Source organism: Melanaphis sacchari, unplaced genomic scaffold (genome assembly GCF_002803265.2).
Source record: "Melanaphis sacchari strain LSU unplaced genomic scaffold, SCAv2.0 Contig9_pilon_pilon, whole genome shotgun sequence".
In the NCBI taxonomy this organism is placed as follows: Eukaryota; Metazoa; Arthropoda; class Insecta; order Hemiptera; family Aphididae; genus Melanaphis; species Melanaphis sacchari.
This window is the reverse complement of record NW_020271711.1, coordinates 400,801-420,597: the sequence shown is the minus strand read 5'-3', so window position 1 is coordinate 420,597 and position 19,797 is coordinate 400,801. Positions and strand designations below refer to the sequence as shown.

General features: G+C 32.4%; 2 protein-coding genes across 5 annotated transcripts; one reads left to right on the top strand and one right to left on the bottom strand.

The window, feature by feature from the left end:
- Positions 1-1,888: 1,888 nt before the first annotated feature.
- On the bottom strand, positions 1,889-8,803 carry LOC112603205 (trichohyalin-like). Its single transcript, XM_025351685.1, has 5 exons — positions 8,299-8,803; positions 7,157-7,964; positions 2,809-4,536; positions 2,575-2,676; positions 1,889-2,345 (listed from the first exon to the last, which is right to left on the bottom strand). Exons 2-5 carry the CDS (start codon positions 7,889-7,891, stop codon positions 2,130-2,132), a joined length of 2,781 nt encoding a protein of 926 aa, XP_025207470.1. The 5' UTR covers positions 7,892-7,964; positions 8,299-8,803; the 3' UTR covers positions 1,889-2,129.
- A 207-nt stretch (positions 8,804-9,010) lies between these two features.
- LOC112603206 lies at positions 9,011-17,304 on the top strand. Of its 4 annotated transcripts, none has more exons than XM_025351690.1 (8): positions 9,011-9,390; positions 9,472-9,771; positions 12,972-13,375; positions 14,171-15,315; positions 15,405-15,726; positions 15,988-16,199; positions 16,299-16,722; positions 16,884-17,304. In XM_025351690.1, the coding sequence occupies exons 2-8, from the start codon at positions 9,669-9,671 to the stop codon at positions 17,040-17,042; spliced, it is 2,769 nt and encodes a 922-aa protein (XP_025207475.1). In that variant the 5' UTR covers positions 9,011-9,390; positions 9,472-9,668; the 3' UTR covers positions 17,043-17,304. The 4 variants fall into 4 exon arrangements, with proteins under 4 accessions (XP_025207475.1, XP_025207474.1, XP_025207473.1 ...); XM_025351689.1 differs by having other exon boundaries at positions 9,453-9,771; XM_025351688.1 differs by having other exon boundaries at positions 9,446-9,771.
- Positions 17,305-19,797: the final 2,493 nt, after the last annotated feature.

The following is a 19,797-nucleotide window of genomic DNA, read 5'->3' as shown; positions in this document are numbered from 1 at the left end:
TACACAGTATGCATTATTTTATATAAAATGAATACATTATTTTTTAAATTAAAATTTATATAATTATTAACTGATTATTTAATACAATCATTTTTTTTAATTTCCTTTAAGTACATTACAATTCAGTTATAAAAAAAACCTTAAATAGATGCAGCATGGTTTGTAACTTTTAGTAAGTTACTGACTCATATTTTGAATTAAAAATAATCTTCACTTGATAAATTAGGTAATAAAATTGTATTATCAAAAATATTATTATGGTATTATAATTATAATTATGCTACCATTAAGAAATGCAATTTATTTTCAATGATAAACTCATATGATGACAATTTATATAGTGTATAATATACATTTTTATTATAAAATATTATCAATCGACAATTATCAACGAATAACAATAACATAAAAAAGTAATACTCATATAATATAGTACATTAAGTTTAGTGTATTTAAAATAATACTGAAAGGTGAATATACAGTATAATACACTAGGTACTGCAGTAGTGCAGTTTTTATATTCATAAGATTCATACATTTACCACTTTTATGACATACTTATTTTTGTTTAAATTTAATTATTTATTATTAAATGCAGATATGCTTTTAACAAATATATAAGTCTTTAATAATTTTTATTATAAAATATTATTTTAATTAACAATATTTTTTTAAATAATGCAACATTGTACTTAATTTGTCAATAGATAAAATTTAAGTGATTTTCAAGTCATATTTGTTTTTATCTTATTTTATAATATTGAGTAACATTATTAAGCTTAACATAGATAATTTTAATTGTTTCAATAGTGCATGGTTTTTAGTTATTCTTTTTTATCGATACATTCATTCAGTTTAAACAATCTTTTACAATAATATGATAAAATTGAAAATCAACATTATAGTATCAAAATAATATATCAATTTTAGTAAAATATAAACTTAATATCATATTATTTATTTTCCATATAAAAATTTATTTATTTCTGATAGATAATTAAAAATAATATATTATTAATATTATAATGAGTAATGTGAAAAATAATGCACTAATTCACATTACTGCGAGTATAATCAGTTAATATATTAAATTTAACAATGTTATATTATTTTTTCTATCATGATTGATGACAAAAATTTAGCACAATCAGCAAGTTAGTTTTTTCTTTCATGTCATTATTTAATTATTATAATTAATAATAAAAAAAATTGATTTTAGACATGAATAATTTGAGAAAGAAAAAAACAAGTTCTTTAAAGATTTTAAAACACAATATGACAACTTAATACAATTAAGAGCATCGCACATTTTTCAATAATAATAGAAGATGTTTTACCCATAATAGTAATATATTAAACAATCATAATATAATAAATAATATATAAAAAAGGTAATTTAATATTGTACATACCAAAGGTAGTATACATAAAAATAATACTAATAAGTAATAAATAAATAATTAAGTGTGTGAGTGATACATAGGTATAAAATTACTGCACAACGTATGTACATAATGCACAAGGCAGTAATAATAAAAATAATATTACTACATGTACACAATGATTTTATAGCAGTTTAAGTAATAATATAAACAGGTACACGCACAATTATAACCAGATGAGAGTAGCCATAAAACACAACAATCAACTTAGGAGTTGTCTTGTACCCAATACAATAAATTATATAATAAAAAATAAGTAAAAAAACAAATATATTTATGGATAATAGGCAATAGCTACCACCACCAGTGAAAAACGGAGGATAAATGCGTTGACTCACAAAGTGGTAGTGGCTAGCAATTAAAAAAAAAAAAATAATAATAAAATATATTTACAATAATGAAAGAGCAGTTAATTACACATAGTATTATTAATTTGGTAAATAATATTCTTGTAAAATTATTTGTATCAAATAATTACCAAACTATTATCATTTACAATTTTAAAAAAAATTATGATATATGCGACCTACGCATGTGCGCGGTTTATTGTCTTTTATTTTTATGATTAAATATTATCATTAACGTTACAGTCAAAATTCAATTGTGGGCAATAAATTCAATGAGAATTATGCTTAAAAATTAATGATATTTAATCACTATCGCTGCTGCTGTTAGAATATTATACAATCATTTCACCGCCACTGTCACAACATTACTTTCATCCTCGGGGTCTTCCTCTTCATTTTCGCTGTTGTTTTGGCTCTTTTGTCTACTCATTTGTAGATCACGGTTATTCAATTGCCTAAGTGCTTCATCCAATTGCTGCTGCAGATTTTCTGCATGAGCTGACCACCTTGACTCTTCGCGTTCTACATGTCCATGCAACCTGCTCAGCATTTGTTCCTATACAAGTTTAAGAAATGTTATTATGAGAGTAAACATTGAGATAAAATAATGAGATATTTTAACCAATAGATAATAACAGACTCTGTATTGTCTTATGTATTTTGATATGTACTTATATGTAATAATCCCCAACATAGCACTGCTATAGTGTTATTGCAACATGTAATTTATAAGATCTAACATTTCTAATGTATTTAGTGATAGTATGTATACAATTAAAACGTACCGTATCAGTAATGATCTGCTTGTAATGATATACAGTGGCGCTTAAAATTTTGTTTTGCTTCTTTAATGTGTCAATTTTGTCGGAATCGGTTGTCTGCGGACACTGATAAAACATGAAAATTCGAGTTATTTTACTTGAAATATAAAAAAATCAATACATTATACTATATTTAAGTCTAGTATTGTACACTAAAACAATAAATATTTATTCTTAAATATTATACTTAGTACTTACCGTCGCAGAGGTTGTACGCTGTTGCTCTTCCTCAGCTAGTTGACGATGGAGCCTCTCGACTTCGGTTCGATGTTGTTCACGCAACTCCTCAATCACTGCCGCATCATGCTCGGAAAGACGACTTGCTTTTTCGGCCGCAGCCTCGTGTTCGTCCCGCAACACTTTGATCGCGGTTTCGTGTTCAGCTCGCAGACTTTTTGTTATGGTCTCCAGTTTCAAACGTAGATCCTCGTTTTCCTTACGTAAATCTTCATTTTTCTTACGCAGATCTTGAACTGCTGTCTCGTGCTCAGCATGTAGACGTTCCTTTTCCTTGATTAAATCTTGGATTGCGATATCGTGTTCTTTGGCCATATTCTCATTTTTAATACGCATACTACGAATTTCATTCTGGTGCTCCGTACGCATATGATCTTTAAGCTCACGCATACTTTGCATAGTGGTTTCTTGTCGTTTGCGTAGTCCATCATTTTCACTACGCAATTTTTGAACTAAGGTATCATGCTCAGTCTGTAAAGCTCCAATCATGGCCTCGTGATCTGCTCGTAGACTTTGCATTGCGGATCGCTGGACAGTTTCATTTTCCGCACGCACACCTTCGATCACAGTTTCATGCTCAGTCCATAGATTCTTCATTGAAGTCTCGTGTTTTATGCGCATATTATCATTTTCTTCACGTAGGCCTCGAACTACAGCCTCGTGATCTTTTTGAAGTTTCTCATTTTCCTCGCGTAAGATTCGAATCGCTGTCTCGTGCTCTTTGCGAAGTTTCTCGTTTTCTTTACGGAGATCTCGGATCGCGATAGTCTCTTTTTCTGAGTGTTTCAGATCTTCGTTGACTACATCAGCATCTCGAATTGCTGTCACTTTTTCATTATTGTTAGTCACTTTAGCAACAGTCTTATGAGCCACTTGTGAACTCTGAGACGCAGTCTGTCGCAAATTCTCGAGTTCTGTGCGCAATGCATTTATCGTCGCTTCGTGCTTAGCTTGCAATGCTGCCAGCTGAACATCACGTTCCGCATTCAACGCTTTCACAGCCGCATCGTGTTCCGTTCGCAATCGTTTCGTTACCGCTGTCTCACGTTCAGCAGTACGTAAACGCTCGGCCACTGAACTATTTTTAGATCGTAAATTTTCGTTTTCCAAACGTAAACGTTTAGTTGTTGTTTCGTGTTCAGCTCGCAATAGCTTTGACTCTTTTTCATACTCGGCCCGTAACGTTTTCACCGAAGCATCGTACTCGGCACGCAACCGTTTTTCTGTCAAGTCGACTTCGGTTTTATTATCGTTATCTCGGCGGTTTTGTTGCCCTGGTGGTTGTTTATCTGTCACAGTCGTTGCTTTTACTGTTACAGTTAGGACAGAGGGTCCAGTGATTTGCTGTTGCGATAGCTTATCACGTCTTCGTTGTTGCGGTTGCTGTTGCGGCTGCTGCTGCTTGTCACGCCGTTGATGTTGCTTCTCTTTTTGAGGTTGTTTCTCTTGTTGGTGTTGCTTATCTTGTTGATTTTCCTTCTCATGGTTTTGTTGTTTCTCTTGCCGCTGTTGCTTTTCTTGTCGCTGAGCTTCTTCTTCTTGTTGTTTCTCGTGCTGAAGTCGCCGACGTTCAAATTTAGTCGAAACGGCTACGTTATCATCAGACCGTTGATTCTGTTTTTTCCGATTTGATTCATTATTGTTACTATTGTAAACAGTGAAAGAATTGGCACCACTATTGCCACTAGTCTACAATAAACAACAACAAAATATTTTTTATTATAATAAATATTTTAAGATGTTAAAGTGTCAATATTTATGTAAATATAGTTTAGATATTACGATTAAACTTCTACTGCTAGTGTTGAGAGCAGTAAATTACATTTCTAATCACATTTATCAAAACTAATACTTCTTAAATATAATATCAATAATTAATTAAATAGAATGAAGAAAAAGATTATAACCGAAAAGAGAAATATTTATGCAGAATAGAATAGTTTAGTAATATTATATCATATTTAAAATCAATGATAAAAGAAATTATTTTAAACTAACTAAAAACTTGTGGTTTTTCAAACTTTATTAATTCTCTAAAAAATGAGTTTAAAAAATGCAATTTTTTAAACACGTAGGTTAAGACTACTATTGGACTTGAAATAATAATTTATGTTTGTGTGAGATATTAAATTGTAATACTAACAATTGTGTGTAAATATATGTGCAATACAACAAATCAAAAACATAATAAATACCACCACGAAACAATTTAATTAAAATTTTAAACAATCCAAAAGAAAACCACCTTTTCAATAATATAATATTAAAGTTTAAAGCCAATAATACTTATTTTATAATTATATATTATATATTTATATAGTATATATAATATAAAGTTATTGAATACTATTTTAACGCGCTAATTATACCTCGCTAGATTTTTTATGTTTTTTAATAATTGATTAAAAGTTATTAAACAAAAAAAAATTAAATTTCACGAAATTATTTTTATAAGAACTACTACACGATTTTATTTAAATTATTTTTATTTTTTTTATTGCATTTTGGGTTTCAAGTCTAATAATAAACAGAATTCATATAATATTTATTTTCTGATGGACTTATTAAAATGTGTTTACAAGAATCCAATTTTTACAAACAAAATAAAAGAAAATATTCACCAATCATAAAAACCATGATAAAATCAATTCAAACAGTATTTCTTTTACAAAAAGATAAAATAAATTAATAGAGTTTCTTTTCAACAGGAAAATGCTTAAATGAGTTATTTTAATACATTATTAATGTCCACAGCACCTTATAATAAATTGCATTCTCACAAAAACGTAATAAATAAAAAAATAAAACTTTATAATTGAATCAATTAATTTAATATTAACCTAATTGTATATGTATAATGCATAAAATATTTAGCCGAAATTAAAATCAAATTACTAACAGTTAATAGAAAAACTTATAAGAATTCAAATGTATCTACAAAAACATTTTACAATCTTATTGTAAATATCTGCAGTCTAAAATCTTCCATCAAATAAAACTGTATTAAAAATTTACTATCTAATATTCTAGTGTTTACCAAAAATAAGTCAATGATTTTCTTTAATTAATCGAATAATGTCCAAATCTATTTTAATTGACGTCCGATAAAAAATATGTAGATATCAACAAAAATAATTGCGAGACAGGAACTATTAAAATAGTAAAATATAATAGTTGTTTAAAAAGAATCATACAGGTATTACCCGCATCACCCGTATGATTAAATGGCGTGCCGCGAGGAAGATGAAAAATGTCAAAACAAAATAAGAACTAAAAAAAAACATTAGTTTAGTATGGAAGTAAAATAAGTATCCGAATTCGTACAGAAAAAATAAATAAATACCAATCGGGTACACTTAGCCGTAACAACATATAAGTTAAGAATGTACACCGTAATAATATTATAATTTGGTTAAAAATCAAATTCGAAATCTACTCGTTTGCCATTTTACGAACAAATCCGTTTCTATCGATTCCCCATATCCGTTTACGCACTGTTATGTACAAAATAAGCACGGGTCAGCAATACGCATACTATATAATAATGTCTTAGAACTTTTCTGCACCTGTAAGCACACACGCCCAGTGTTTATTTTATACCTTCTGTTCGGTGGGAGGGTATCATAAATTTACAAGGTAAGAGCAAATAATGGAGAGAAGTAAAAATAAATCTAAATAGCATACAAAATAACCTTTTTAGTTTTTGTTCACACAAGAATTGGTCATAATTAATGAGTAATGTTCAATACAACCTAATCACTATCATAATATTTATTTTATTGTTAGTCGACGTAGTAAGTTTTACATTTTTCCGACAAGGGAGGAGGGTAATACTCCTACCCAATCACTCAGCGAAATAAACACTGCACACACACACACAATATGTTAAGTATTCTTTACCATATTATCATCATATATGTACAGACTAATATATTGGCTCATTATCGGTTAGGTTAGGTTACCCGCCAACCGTAGTGCTGGGGCGATCGTAATAACCGATCACACACACCGACTACTGAAATCGTATTTGAATAAATGAAATCCCACCAAAAAATCTACACCGCGATGTCACAGCCCTCCATTCGTACCCTATAAGTTTACACTTGCGGTCAGGCCCGGTTCAAGTGTTTAAACGCAACCAGGCAAATTTGGGTTTAGCCGTCCCTTACGTGTACATTTTTTTAAAAATTATCTTTAATACAAAAACGTTAAACGCCGCCCTAGGCGTGGGCCTACGTCGCATAACCCATCGAGCCGGGCCCGCTTATGGTAATGAAATCAACGCAAAACAGAGATGAATATACGTTACCATTGTGATCCATTCGCCCTGATCCTCGTCGTCGTCTTCGTTGTAAGCGGCCGCCGAGTCGTCCGCGACCAGGCTATCCTCGTCGGCGTGCAGGCTGTGCGACGACCAGGAGGACGAGCGGCGACGGCGGTCGTCGTTTGCGGTGGCAGCGGCCGCCGAGTTGTAGTGGCCGTTGCGCGCCGAACTGTCGCCGCCACTGCGGGACTGCTGCTCCTGTTGCTGCCGTTGGCGCCGGGACCGGCGGTTCCGCTCGTTGGAACCGTCTGCGGCCGGAGCGTCCGCCGGCTGCTTGTTCGCGCCGCGATGGTCGGCGTTCTCGTCAACGTCGACGGCGCCCTTTTTCTTCTTCTTGTCGCCGTTGTTCTTACCGCCGCCCGGGATGACGATACCAGTCGGGCCGCCAGCACCCCCGACCGCAGTGGCACTGGTGCTGGCGAACGTCTGTGGACGGACAGCACTGTTCTTGCCGCTGTTGTTCTTCTTCTTCGGCTGGACCGCGGCCGACGTCGACTTCTTTTGCTTTGACGCCGGCGTGAAACCGTCACCATCGTTGCCGCGCTGGTGACGAGTCGACCTCCGCCGCCGTTCGGCAGACGACGCCGACGCTGCCCAACGCATCATGAAGAAAAATGCGCAGCTGAACGTCACCGTGACGAGCAGGGCCAACGCCACTGCCCTCATGCCCGCCGCTTCAGTGGCGGCCGCCGCAGTCTCTACCAGAGTGTTTTTTATCATCGTTTCTGCGACGTGGTTTTTCGGTTACTATATAATATATATATATATATATATTACATACGTGCCTATCGAACTGATAGGGTGCAAAAAAAAAAAAACAAATAAATGAATAAATAAATAATAGTATGCGATTTCTACTTGGGTGCGTAATAATATCGTTATAATAATATAGTATGGTGACGGGTCATCGCCGTACACGTTATTGCTACCACTGCCGACACCCGAAATGCACGGCAAGAGTGGTAGAAGCAATAGTGTCGGCCGCCACGATCATTATGATGATGACGACGACGACGATCGTAATATCGATGAGTGGTTGGTATGTGGTTAATAGCCAGTCAGCAGTCTTGAGTAAGTAACAATATAGAAATCTTAAATAATAATACAATAATATATCGTGTGCTCACCGGTGAAGGCCGTAACCCCGACGACGAAAACCTAATGATTTTTGCTCCGTCTGTTGGTGCAGTATCTGCTGTAACGACGTTATCGTACAGGTAGACAGGTGGGTAACAACTGCCGGTGCCGCCGCCCCAAAACTTAATGCGATCAATTCTTGATGTATTCTTCGGCAAAAGGTGTTGCTGCGTTGCACTAGCCGTGGAAATGTGGAACGACGACGATCAACAACGCGTCGCGACGCTACCGCTCGGTTGAAACATACGATGACGATACGTCGTTGTCATCATAATATTACGGGCTGTGAATGTGAATCGAACACGACGACGACAACGACTTCCAGAGTGCGTATGGTATGCACGACGTGCGTCGTACCGGTAGTGACGGCCGGTCGCTGGATGTACGCCACTGGATTCGAACCGTCGTCACCGTCGGTGCGTTGCCGCGATGGTGACGTGGACACTGCCGGTACTCAGTAGTGGTGGTTTGACAAAATCGTGGTGGTGTCGGCGGCGGCAGCGCTGTTGTCGTCGCAGGCCTATCTGATATCTTGTGAGTTGTGAGATAGTAGCGGCGGACTTCCGTACACCCACACTTTTGCGCCTGCGTGACTGCACCGACCGAAACATGGTCACGGACGGACACTGGTTCATAGCTTGGTTATAGTGGTCGAGGGACGGAGCGATAACACCGATCGTCTACTACTTCCACTGCAAGCCGCCGCATTCCTCGACGGCGCCCGCCGTAACCCGCCACGCCATGGTCGCAGCAGTGAGCGCCCGCCGACACATTGTGACCAAGAAACAAATAATAGCTTGTATCGCTTGTGACAATATTAACCTTTAGTGCGCGCGAGTATTGCGACGGCGGCAGAATAATAATTACAATTATACAGTATATACACGATGATGATCACTTTCACACGCGCATGTACAGTATTCAGTTCAGTCAGTACACTCATCGACTTTAAACGTTGAATACTTTGCTCCTGTGCACGGTTCGCCACAAAATCAACGATTTCACAGACGTTCAGACAATGATGGTGGATGGTTAGGACCGTCTTCTTACAAAAAGTGCGATTTCGTTAGTCGCGGTGTTTTGTAAGTGTGTTGTTATAATATTGCTGTTTCGTGATGTATTAAAATAATAAAGCAGTTGACAGAGATGGCTTTTGCATTCAGTTTACTGTTTCATGGCCGACTGCTTGTACGACACCGATGACTATACGCTACTGCCCCAGTACTTCAGCTGCTGAATGTTGCTAACGAAGACACTGAAAGCCACAATGACTATTACAACCAGTATCACAATACAACTTAGGTCATTTCTACTGCAGTAAAGGCTGTTTACTGAAACGTTGGACAAGATCAACACAAAAATGACTGCTGTAGTAAAATTTATCCGCACAGAAATGTTGGCAACGACTGTTATGTTATTGCTGATGTTGCTAGTCGCCACTGCAGCGGCAGCCGTATTATCAAGTAATATATCTATATTTTTTAAACTGTGTACAGACTTTCAATTTGCTCTTAATTCTTTTGAATTATGGGTACTATTTTTTTGACATTCACTAGTATTGTACTTGGAGGTGATTTTAATCATTGATTTGTTTTGATGAATTCTTTCATCAACTCAAAGCCACTAAAGAAATGAAATGTTAAACATTAAAATTTGTTGTACATACCTAGACACAATTATATTTTTCTACTTGTTTATTGTTGATATATTAATGCTGACTTTGAAAAAATGTCATAAACATAAAATGAAAATAAATTTCTAATTTATTTTATTCAGGCATTAGTCATTTATAACATCTAAGACTGAAGATAAAAAAGAAAATAAAGACTAAATTATTATTTACATTCTGAACTGTATTATTTGTGTTATGTGAGAAAAATAGTAATAGATATTAATCTTATCATAATATCATAGAAAATTAATTTGATAACAGTTAATTACTTTTAGATACCTATTTAATTACTTATGTCTTTAATTCAATTTTTGAATTTAAATTAATGTCAGTTTATCTGAAAAATTTGAGTTATTTTATTAGGTATACTTTTATTATAAATCTACTTAATACATCATGTTAATTTGCTGGAAAATACAAATAATCATATTTATACAATTTCAATTCTGATTTTTACATAATGCTACTTTAATTAACATCTGTGATGTAATATTTACTCATAGGAGTACGCAGACTTCTGAGTCAAGTATGGCTAAATTCAATCTCACCCTCCCACCTCCCTGTCACGGTCAAACAATAAAAAAAATTATAGAAATTTTCAATATGAACTTAGAATTAATTGATCCCTTTTGTTGGTGACTAGAAAATGTAAACAATCATTTTTCATTATTTCACACTTATAATTATTCATCAATATTGATTTAAAATTTTAACTAAATATAACCTAATAAAACAATTCAAAACATAACATAATATTAATGTCAATTAACATTAGCATTTATTTATTACTATATTATACTATATTATTATGATGTCAAATAAAAAAATGTAATTTACTATTTATACTTATCTTTAATCGTGTAAATAGCTATAATTTTGATTTATTTTGTTATCAGTTTTCTATGGCTATAACGCCTTATTACTTTCTTAGGTACCAAGTACCCACCCACGTATAAAAAAAAAGGCTTAGGTGGGGCTAAAGCCCAATTAGCCCTATTCATGGGCATGCCTATGATGTACCTATTCATATTATTTTACTACAGTAATCTTTTACCAATACTTTTAATAAATAAATGAAATAATTTATATTTGTTAAGTTGACATAACTATAATTATGTAAAGATTATGTTTTCATCTTATTTTACTTATATTTGGTACCTAATTTAAACATATTCTAATGTTTAATAATATTACCTATGTGTCACTTCGGAGAAGGCTACAACCACACATGTTTTCTCTTTCTTACAAACATAAAACATAGAAAATTTGTTTTCAATAAAACCAATTTTGTGTTGATAACTTATTAAAGCCAATTGAATAGCAACATATCATCAAACTTAAAGGATAAGTATATCATATTTTATTTCTTGTCAGGTTATTACGATATTCTAATTTTTAAACAAGTTATAAGCATTTTTATATTTTAATATCTCATATACTCGTTATATGTTTAAAAAATCAAAATATTCAATAAAACTGACAAGATATGATTATTAATGTTCTTAACTTTAAGTTTAATAACAAGTCAATTTACTCTAATTTTAAGGTTAACAACATAATCGATTTTATTGAAAGCAAATTTGGTATTTTGTATGTTTGTAAGACAGAAAACACATTTAGGCGTAGCAGCCACTTAATAAAAGTTAAATTTTTATGTAAATTTCAATGTTTTTGTAATATTAAATTGGTATTTATTTACACTTAATCGAGGTATTGACATTTAAAGCTATAATAATTAATTTTTGCTAGATTTAATGGCATAAATATATGTTGGTATTGGTATTTATTTCTAAAAATATTATTTTAAACTAGACAATCTAAGCATACAAAAAGTTTTACTAATTTCTTGATCATTTTCTCTTTTATTTAATAATAGGTAATTAACGTAATCCTTAAGAGTTCAATTATTACAGATATTATTACAAAAGTATTTAATTTTGTTTAATATTTATTATTCAGTATGTTTAAATTTTGATTTTAACTCAGTTTTGGATTTATAGATACTTGTTTTTTTTATTGATAAATTAAATAACTAAAATAATCAGAAACAACCTAAGTATTTATGGATTTTAATAAATATTACCCCATCATATAAATGTACTAATTGTTTGTGTCTTAATTATATATTTATTACCATAAATAATAAATTACAATTGTGTTATGTATATAATATAATATTCAATTTGATCTTATGTATAATGAGAAATTACTATAAAATGATCAAATGTTATTTTCATGTCTGATAAAGTTGAGCAGTCAAAACCCATTTTTTTTTTTATTAAATTATTCATATTAATTTATATTTATGATTTGCATAATATCTAGTAAAAGCTATCTAACTTTATTTTAGAGATAAATATGAAGTTTGGTAAACATTTTTGTGTATTTATTTAAAAAATTCTCCTCAGATTCTAAAATTAAAATTATTGTAACATTACTACAAAATGATTATTCAATAGAAAACGATGATTTAGATTTTAATACAATATCCTAATATTATTTCAGAAATATTTTAATATCAAGTTGTAATACACAGTAAGTCTAACTCGTATGTATAAATTATAAATAGTTCAATTTTAGTATCTATAATGTTTCTTATGTAGTTCGTCTGTAAAATGTACCTAAATATACAATGTTATTAATTATACAACATTTTGTAAGTGAAGATCAGCTCAGAATAGGTTTTCACTTTTCAGATAGTATAATTTATATCAAATAATATAATAAAAAAATTCAAATATTAATACAGAGTACGATATAATTACTTAGTATGAAAAATCTTTAGTGCGTTGAGACTTGAGCGTATTATGGCTTATGTTCAAAATGTTATACAAGTTGTCACCTACGAAATTGTTTAAGAACTTTAAATGAAATTCGTCACTGGCGTACATTAATAAACGGCTGATAACCGTATTTGAATTTATTAGGTGTTGATAACTGTTTTTTTGAATGTATGTTTATGTTTATCTAACGTTTTGTCCCATCACATAGATGTACCGGTGGCCACCGCGGAAAAAGATCCGACTGGGCAACAGAAAAAACCCGGAGGGAATGGCATATCGTCTTTGGATCTGTACCACTCGATGGAGATGGGTGAACAAGAAAGGCTTGAAAACCTTGGTGGCGACGACGATGAGGATGATAGCGAAAAAGATAGCGGTGCCTCGCTGCTATCAATGACAGGCGGTGGTGATGACGAAAATGACACCGACTCGGAGCATATGACCGGATTGCTGACTTGCATGTCATGTTCGGGCGTGTTGCCTGCGTGGCGAGACGAGCAAAACGCTCACATAGATGAACAGTCTTATTGTTTGTCCGATCGGGGCCAGCCATTAACGCAAGACGGCAGTTACCGGGATGAAGAATTAAACGTGTGTTCCGGGGCCGTGCGTGTAAGTATTATATTTATTATACTAATAGTATGATAATATGTACAGTCCTCAAACACACCCGCCCCTTCAGTCCAATTGCAATAGTGGCATATAACTAGTCTGACAAACCTCTTACTGCATCGGCGATATAGATCATCAATTACGCAACCTCCGCCACAGTGTCATTTTTTAATATTTTTTTTCTTAATAAAACTTGTATTGCTACCGACTCATTACTAAATTTGAAATATTTGGTTATTCGTATAGAATTCGATTTGTGATATAAAATATAACTATAATAAAGTATATAATATTGCAACATAACGTACCATCTAGAAAAAGCGTTTTACATTTTCATCAGATCGAAAATCAAAATGAATGGCCAAATAATGACTTATATACCTTTTTATTGTATTAATAGTGTCATATAACCTATACATTAATTATAAATTGTAACATAAATATACATGTATTTTAAGTAAATCGTTTTTATAATCTCCACTCCAAATAATTCTCAAATCATTTAAAAGTACCTATTTATATTTTAAATTTTAAATTATAATACTAATGTAATTATACCATATAGTGCTATTGATAATTGAAGAATGTGGAACATTGTTGACATCTAAACACTTAAGATTTGTTTTAATTAATGTCAAAATCGTCATAAATTGTTATTTGATTTGACTTTTGGATATAGCCTAGAAATTGAAATAACCAAAACATATTTTTTACGTATATTTTTTGATACAACAGATTATGTAGTATTGTAATTACAATTTTATCTTACTTTTTTTCACATTATTGTTTTTTTAGTGCTGGAAAGCAAAAGTGCGTGAAGAACACGGTCTTGTGCGCATCAGTCGTGGCTGTATGGCCGGTGGACATAGTGGTGGAAACAGACATTCAACCCTATACAACTTGGAACATCAATCACTGCATCCTTGTATGGGTGCTATTAGCAATAATTCGGCGACAAAAAACAATGATACCTCAAAACAACAATCTCAGTCCATGGTTTGGACATCGTCGCATACTTATTCATCAGCGTCCGCCGGCAAGCAACAGCCTCCTAGCTATGCGATCGAATGTTGCACTGGTCGTGATCGCTGCAATGACGGCTTGTTCCCATCGTTGGCCGGTAGTGGCTTAACATCAGGGATCGACGAAAATGATTCTTTGCTCGCAGCTGTTGCCTGGTGGCGGTTGTCATCCATTTCCGTAGCGGTGTTACTACTCGTTGTCGTTATCGTGGCTACAGTTACTTTGACGGTCTTCGCGTTATACAGAAACGATAGAAAGGGTAAAAAGAGAAAACGTCGAAAGAGGAGCAAAAGCAGCAGCAGTAGAAGAAGTAAACGACGAAAGCGGAGTAATCGCCACTACGAGGATGGTAACAGTGACGACAGTGATAAAAAGAGACACCGAAATTTGTCATTTTCGTCAATGTCATCGTCGTCTTCGTCGCTATCATCAGTGGCGTCGTCGTCTTCTTGTTGCGAAGGAAAGAAAAGAAGTAGAAGAAAACATCATGTGACCGCTTTAACCATGGTCGACTTGCTTAAGGGCGTCGTTGTAACCAACGAGGTAACAGCTGACAATGAAAATACATTTGGCAGTAGCAACAACCGACCGTCGTATACAGCAGACTACTCACCAGCGGCCATGACTGAATCTACAGTTGATGACGAATTTTTGCCACCACCATACCAACAACGAAATGACCATCAACAAAAAGATCACCAAGAAGATGATTGGACCAGTGGCAGCGGATACGGCATGCCCGTACTAGTTCAACGTACTTTGGCCAAGCAGATACAACTCAGACAACTGGTCGGCAAGGGTCGTTATGGTGAGGTGTGGCGAGCTACTTACTGGAATGGCGGTCACGAACACGTAGCTGTCAAAATATTCTTATCGAAGGACGAACCATCGTGGAAGCGAGAGACAGAAATCTACAGGTATACTTAATCTATTAATTTTCGTATGTTTAGTATACCCAAATACCGCCTACTATGACATTATTATTAATTGTTTGATTAAATTATAGCACGGTTCTGATGAGACACGACAATATATTAGGTTTTATTGGTTCCGACATCATGACTTCACGTAACTCGTATACCACACAGTTACTACTCATCACTCACTATCACCGGCATGGATCACTGTACGATTTTCTACAGACACCCGCTGCCGTCGCTGATGCTACGTACAATGGTTATGACATGGGCACTATCGATGCTGCGGGTGGTCGACTACAGCAAACCGAGTGCGATAGACCACCACTCACGGTGGGCCAAATGTTAAACGTGCTATACACTGTAGTTAGCGGGCTATGTCACCTGCACACTGAAATTCACGGCACGCAGGTAACATTTATGCAACTTTTTTCAATTATTATCAATTATTTAGATCATATACAAGTATTTAACTAATTGACATCCCTATGTAAATACGTTATATATTATAACTTACAATATATATCGTAGCACCTCATTTAAATCTTATTTGTGCCGATACATAACAACTTTTAAACGTCTCAATCAACAATGGTATCATCTTGTCTTATCTGTGTATCGATGCAATATTTACATTTTTGAACGTGTTTATTTGTTTTATTTTTTGAATAGGGTAAACCGGGAATCGCACACAGGGACATTAAAAGTAAAAACGTACTAGTAAAATGCGCACGGACAGGTGCGTGTTGTGTAGCCGATTTTGGAATGGCCGTTACTAGCCGTGACGCGACACTCCCAATTCAAACAACTACAGCCGCGGGTGCCAACCAAAATACACGAGTTGGTACAAAGCGGTACATGGCGCCAGAAGTTTTGGACGACAGGTAAGATATAGTTACCTATATAGAATTGTAGTGTAGTCACGTTTGATCAATATAATCATTGAAACTGTTTTAATTTTATTCAATATATTATGTTTCCAGCATATCCTCTGCGGCCTCTTTAGCATTAGCTTCTGCGTCCACTTCGGCGACGGCGAAGTCATCAGTTGCCTCCTCTTCTTCCACGGCTGCATCTGTCGCCGCCGCCGCTTCTTCTTCATCAGCGTATTGGTGTTTCGACGCATATCGCCGCGGTGACGTATACTCGTACGCACTCGTCATGTGGGAAGTCCTGTCCAGGACGCTTTTCATACCCGATGATGCTGGACACCTCCCACCACAACCAAATGACAATCAACAACAACCTTTCAATGACAACAGATATAACCCATATGTGTACCGCGCACCATACCAAGACCGTGGTGTTGGATGGGATCCCGGATTCGATGACATGCGTCGTGTTGTATGCTCTACCGATCCTATACAGAGCCGTCCTGGCGTGGCGCCTGAGTGGTTAACAAATCCGGTAGGTTTTTTTGGGTTTCTCAACATTTTCTCTATCTGTTATTTTAATTAAATTACCATTTTAGTTTCGGGGAATATATCCTATTATAATGAATATTGACAAATGACATAATTTAATGATTGTTTTTTTTTTTTTTTATATATATATATATATATATATAGATAATGAATGCTGTAGTGGTAACGATGCGAGAATGCTGGCACGGTAACCCTCATGCCCGTCTTCCCTCTTTACGTGTTAAAAAGACTCTAGCTAAGCTCATTGAACAATATTCCACGGCAGAGACTGAAAAGCAACTCAAACCAGAGCCCGAACAATAGACAATATTGATGTCTGTGACAACGAATCAGTTATGATGTAATATACATAAATGTAAATAATAATTACTATTAACATACAGATATAAATGACAGTGGCTGCGGTGAAAAATTACTTTACTCAAAGAAATATATTGTATTTTCTCTGCTCCCTCCTCCACTTGTTCATTCTTACTATGTTGTTAGTCATGTACTTTTTTTTTTTTAAACAACTACGTACTATTGTTATATTATGTTCAATACAATTTTTTTAACATTAATAATTATAAACTACCTACTATTAGTATTTATTTTTTCGAAAATTTTGTCATTTTTCAATAACATGTTATTTTAATTCACTTATTATTCATTTTTTAACTCTGAGTTAGTTTAATACTTTCCCATAATTACTGTATAATAACGTTAAATATATCATTAAAAAGAAACATACAATTTAGGTCCTAATTGATATATTATGATTTATATGACTTTATGCAATAATATAAATTATAGGTAATTATTTTAATTGATAGTTACAAATAACAAAAATAAAAATTACTGTTATATGTTATTGAAAACTTAAAATATTTTAATATACTTAATAACGATTTTAATGAGCATAAATGTAAGTGATGGAGTACAATATTTTTTTTATTGTCATTTGAATACCAATATATTGTAATATCTAAAATAAATTTTTTAGTGATTTTTTACACTCTTGATAAAATGTTTTAATATATTTATTATCCTTTATTATGTATTCACATAATTAAAAAAAACATTATCATAAATAAAATAGTAATATGAACGGTATAAAATAATATTTGGCTATTTATACTTATAATAAAATGTCTGATATCTGATTAAATCATTACATTAATTTGCTATCAAATTCAAATAAACAATTTAAATTATATATAATTTCTAACATATTTATATTTCCATCAAAATCATTGTTGCATGTTGATGTGCTTAATTTCATTAATGTCAGAAAATGTGTTAGATGTCAATATTTTCATCACTAATAAATTGTATATAAATGAAAACATTATATCTCTACATGCACTTTTCGACTTATATATAAAGTACAATAATAAATTATGGTGATACATATTTTGTTTCTAAAAGACCAATCAAAAATAACAGTGAATAAATAAATTCAATTTACGTTAAGAAAGAACCTCAGCAATGATCATTTTTTTTTTAGATAGTGGTCACTTTTCAGGCAATACACCCTTTTAAGTCTTCTATCTTTATGCCTGCTGTGTACAGAACCCACACATTTGCGCACAATTTAGCCGACAAGTTCATTTTTAACGAACATAGAATAAAGAATTCATCAATTGAACAAGAAATATTAAGACAAATTTATTATCTCAACCATTGCTAATTAACATAAAATTCAATAGAATAATAGTAATTGGTCATGTTGAATTAATAACTAATGATAATTTCACTAAAGAAAATTTATTATTTCACATCAATATTTTTGTGTTCTAAAGATAACTATATATTTTTTTATAGTAAAAAAATAAATTGCTTTTAATTTTTATAATTTTTGAATCAATGAAACTATGTTTACTAAGCTTTAATTTTGTACTAAAAAATTTTAAAATGTTTCACAGTAATTACTAATAACTATTAGATAATCTAATAAATTATTAAACCTAGTTGTATAGTACAAATTACAATAATCAGTACACAATTTATTAACATTGTCTTGGACAAAATTTTTTATTTGAAACTAATGATTATTAAACTTAAACATGAAATCTAAAATCAATAGTTAGGAAAAAATTAACTATATTTTATCATCATAAAACTTTATAAGTTGAAACTATAAAATTCATAAAAACTACTTTTTTATAATTTGTTGAGTATTATTGAGAATAAGAGCAAGAAAATATATTTTATATTAAATTTAAAAACATATACAGATAACGGATCACAAAATTCAACTGATTGTCTATATCCATACAATTATATTATTTAGGTATTATAAAATGCCACTTCCATGATATAATAAATGTGCATAATTAGTATTTATAACAACATAACTAATACTTTTATAATATTGCATTTGTATACCTACTAGGTAACTGTGAAAGGTAGCATAAAAAAGTTCTCTCATTTTAGTACTATAGATAAAATATTAATACTCAGATTAATAGGAATTTAATTAATACATTATTATTGTCTATCCATTGAAAATTAAAATAATTTTGAAAGAATTAAAATTGTTGTAATAATAAATAATTAAAGAAAGACTAAATAAGTGGAAATAGGTATTATTGACCCAATTATTTAGAATTTTCTGATAAACAAAAAAAAAAAAAACAACAATGATTAACGATATTATTATTAAAACTAATTAAAAAATAATCTGGAAAACCTTTTTTTAATTACCAATAAAAAAATTTTATTTCTAAGTATTTTCTAATAAATAAAGCAAATATGGTGTATTGTGGTATTGTGTAATGTAGTAAAATTTGATTACGACTGAAAAAAATCTATGAGTAAATCATCTAAATAAAAATCTATGTGTATAAAAGTTTCTATAAACTAAAAAATATTAAAAAAATACTTCAGGGATACTGTATAGACTATCTTATAAACTTTTATGTTAATATAAATGCCTTACAAACTAATTCATTTCGTTGGTTTACAATGAGTAATGACATAATCGGGAATGTAATTCCGTATTAATTAATTTATTTGCATAAAATCAGATGACGAACACTTACCTAAACAAACCATTAACCAAGGCATATAATAGTCA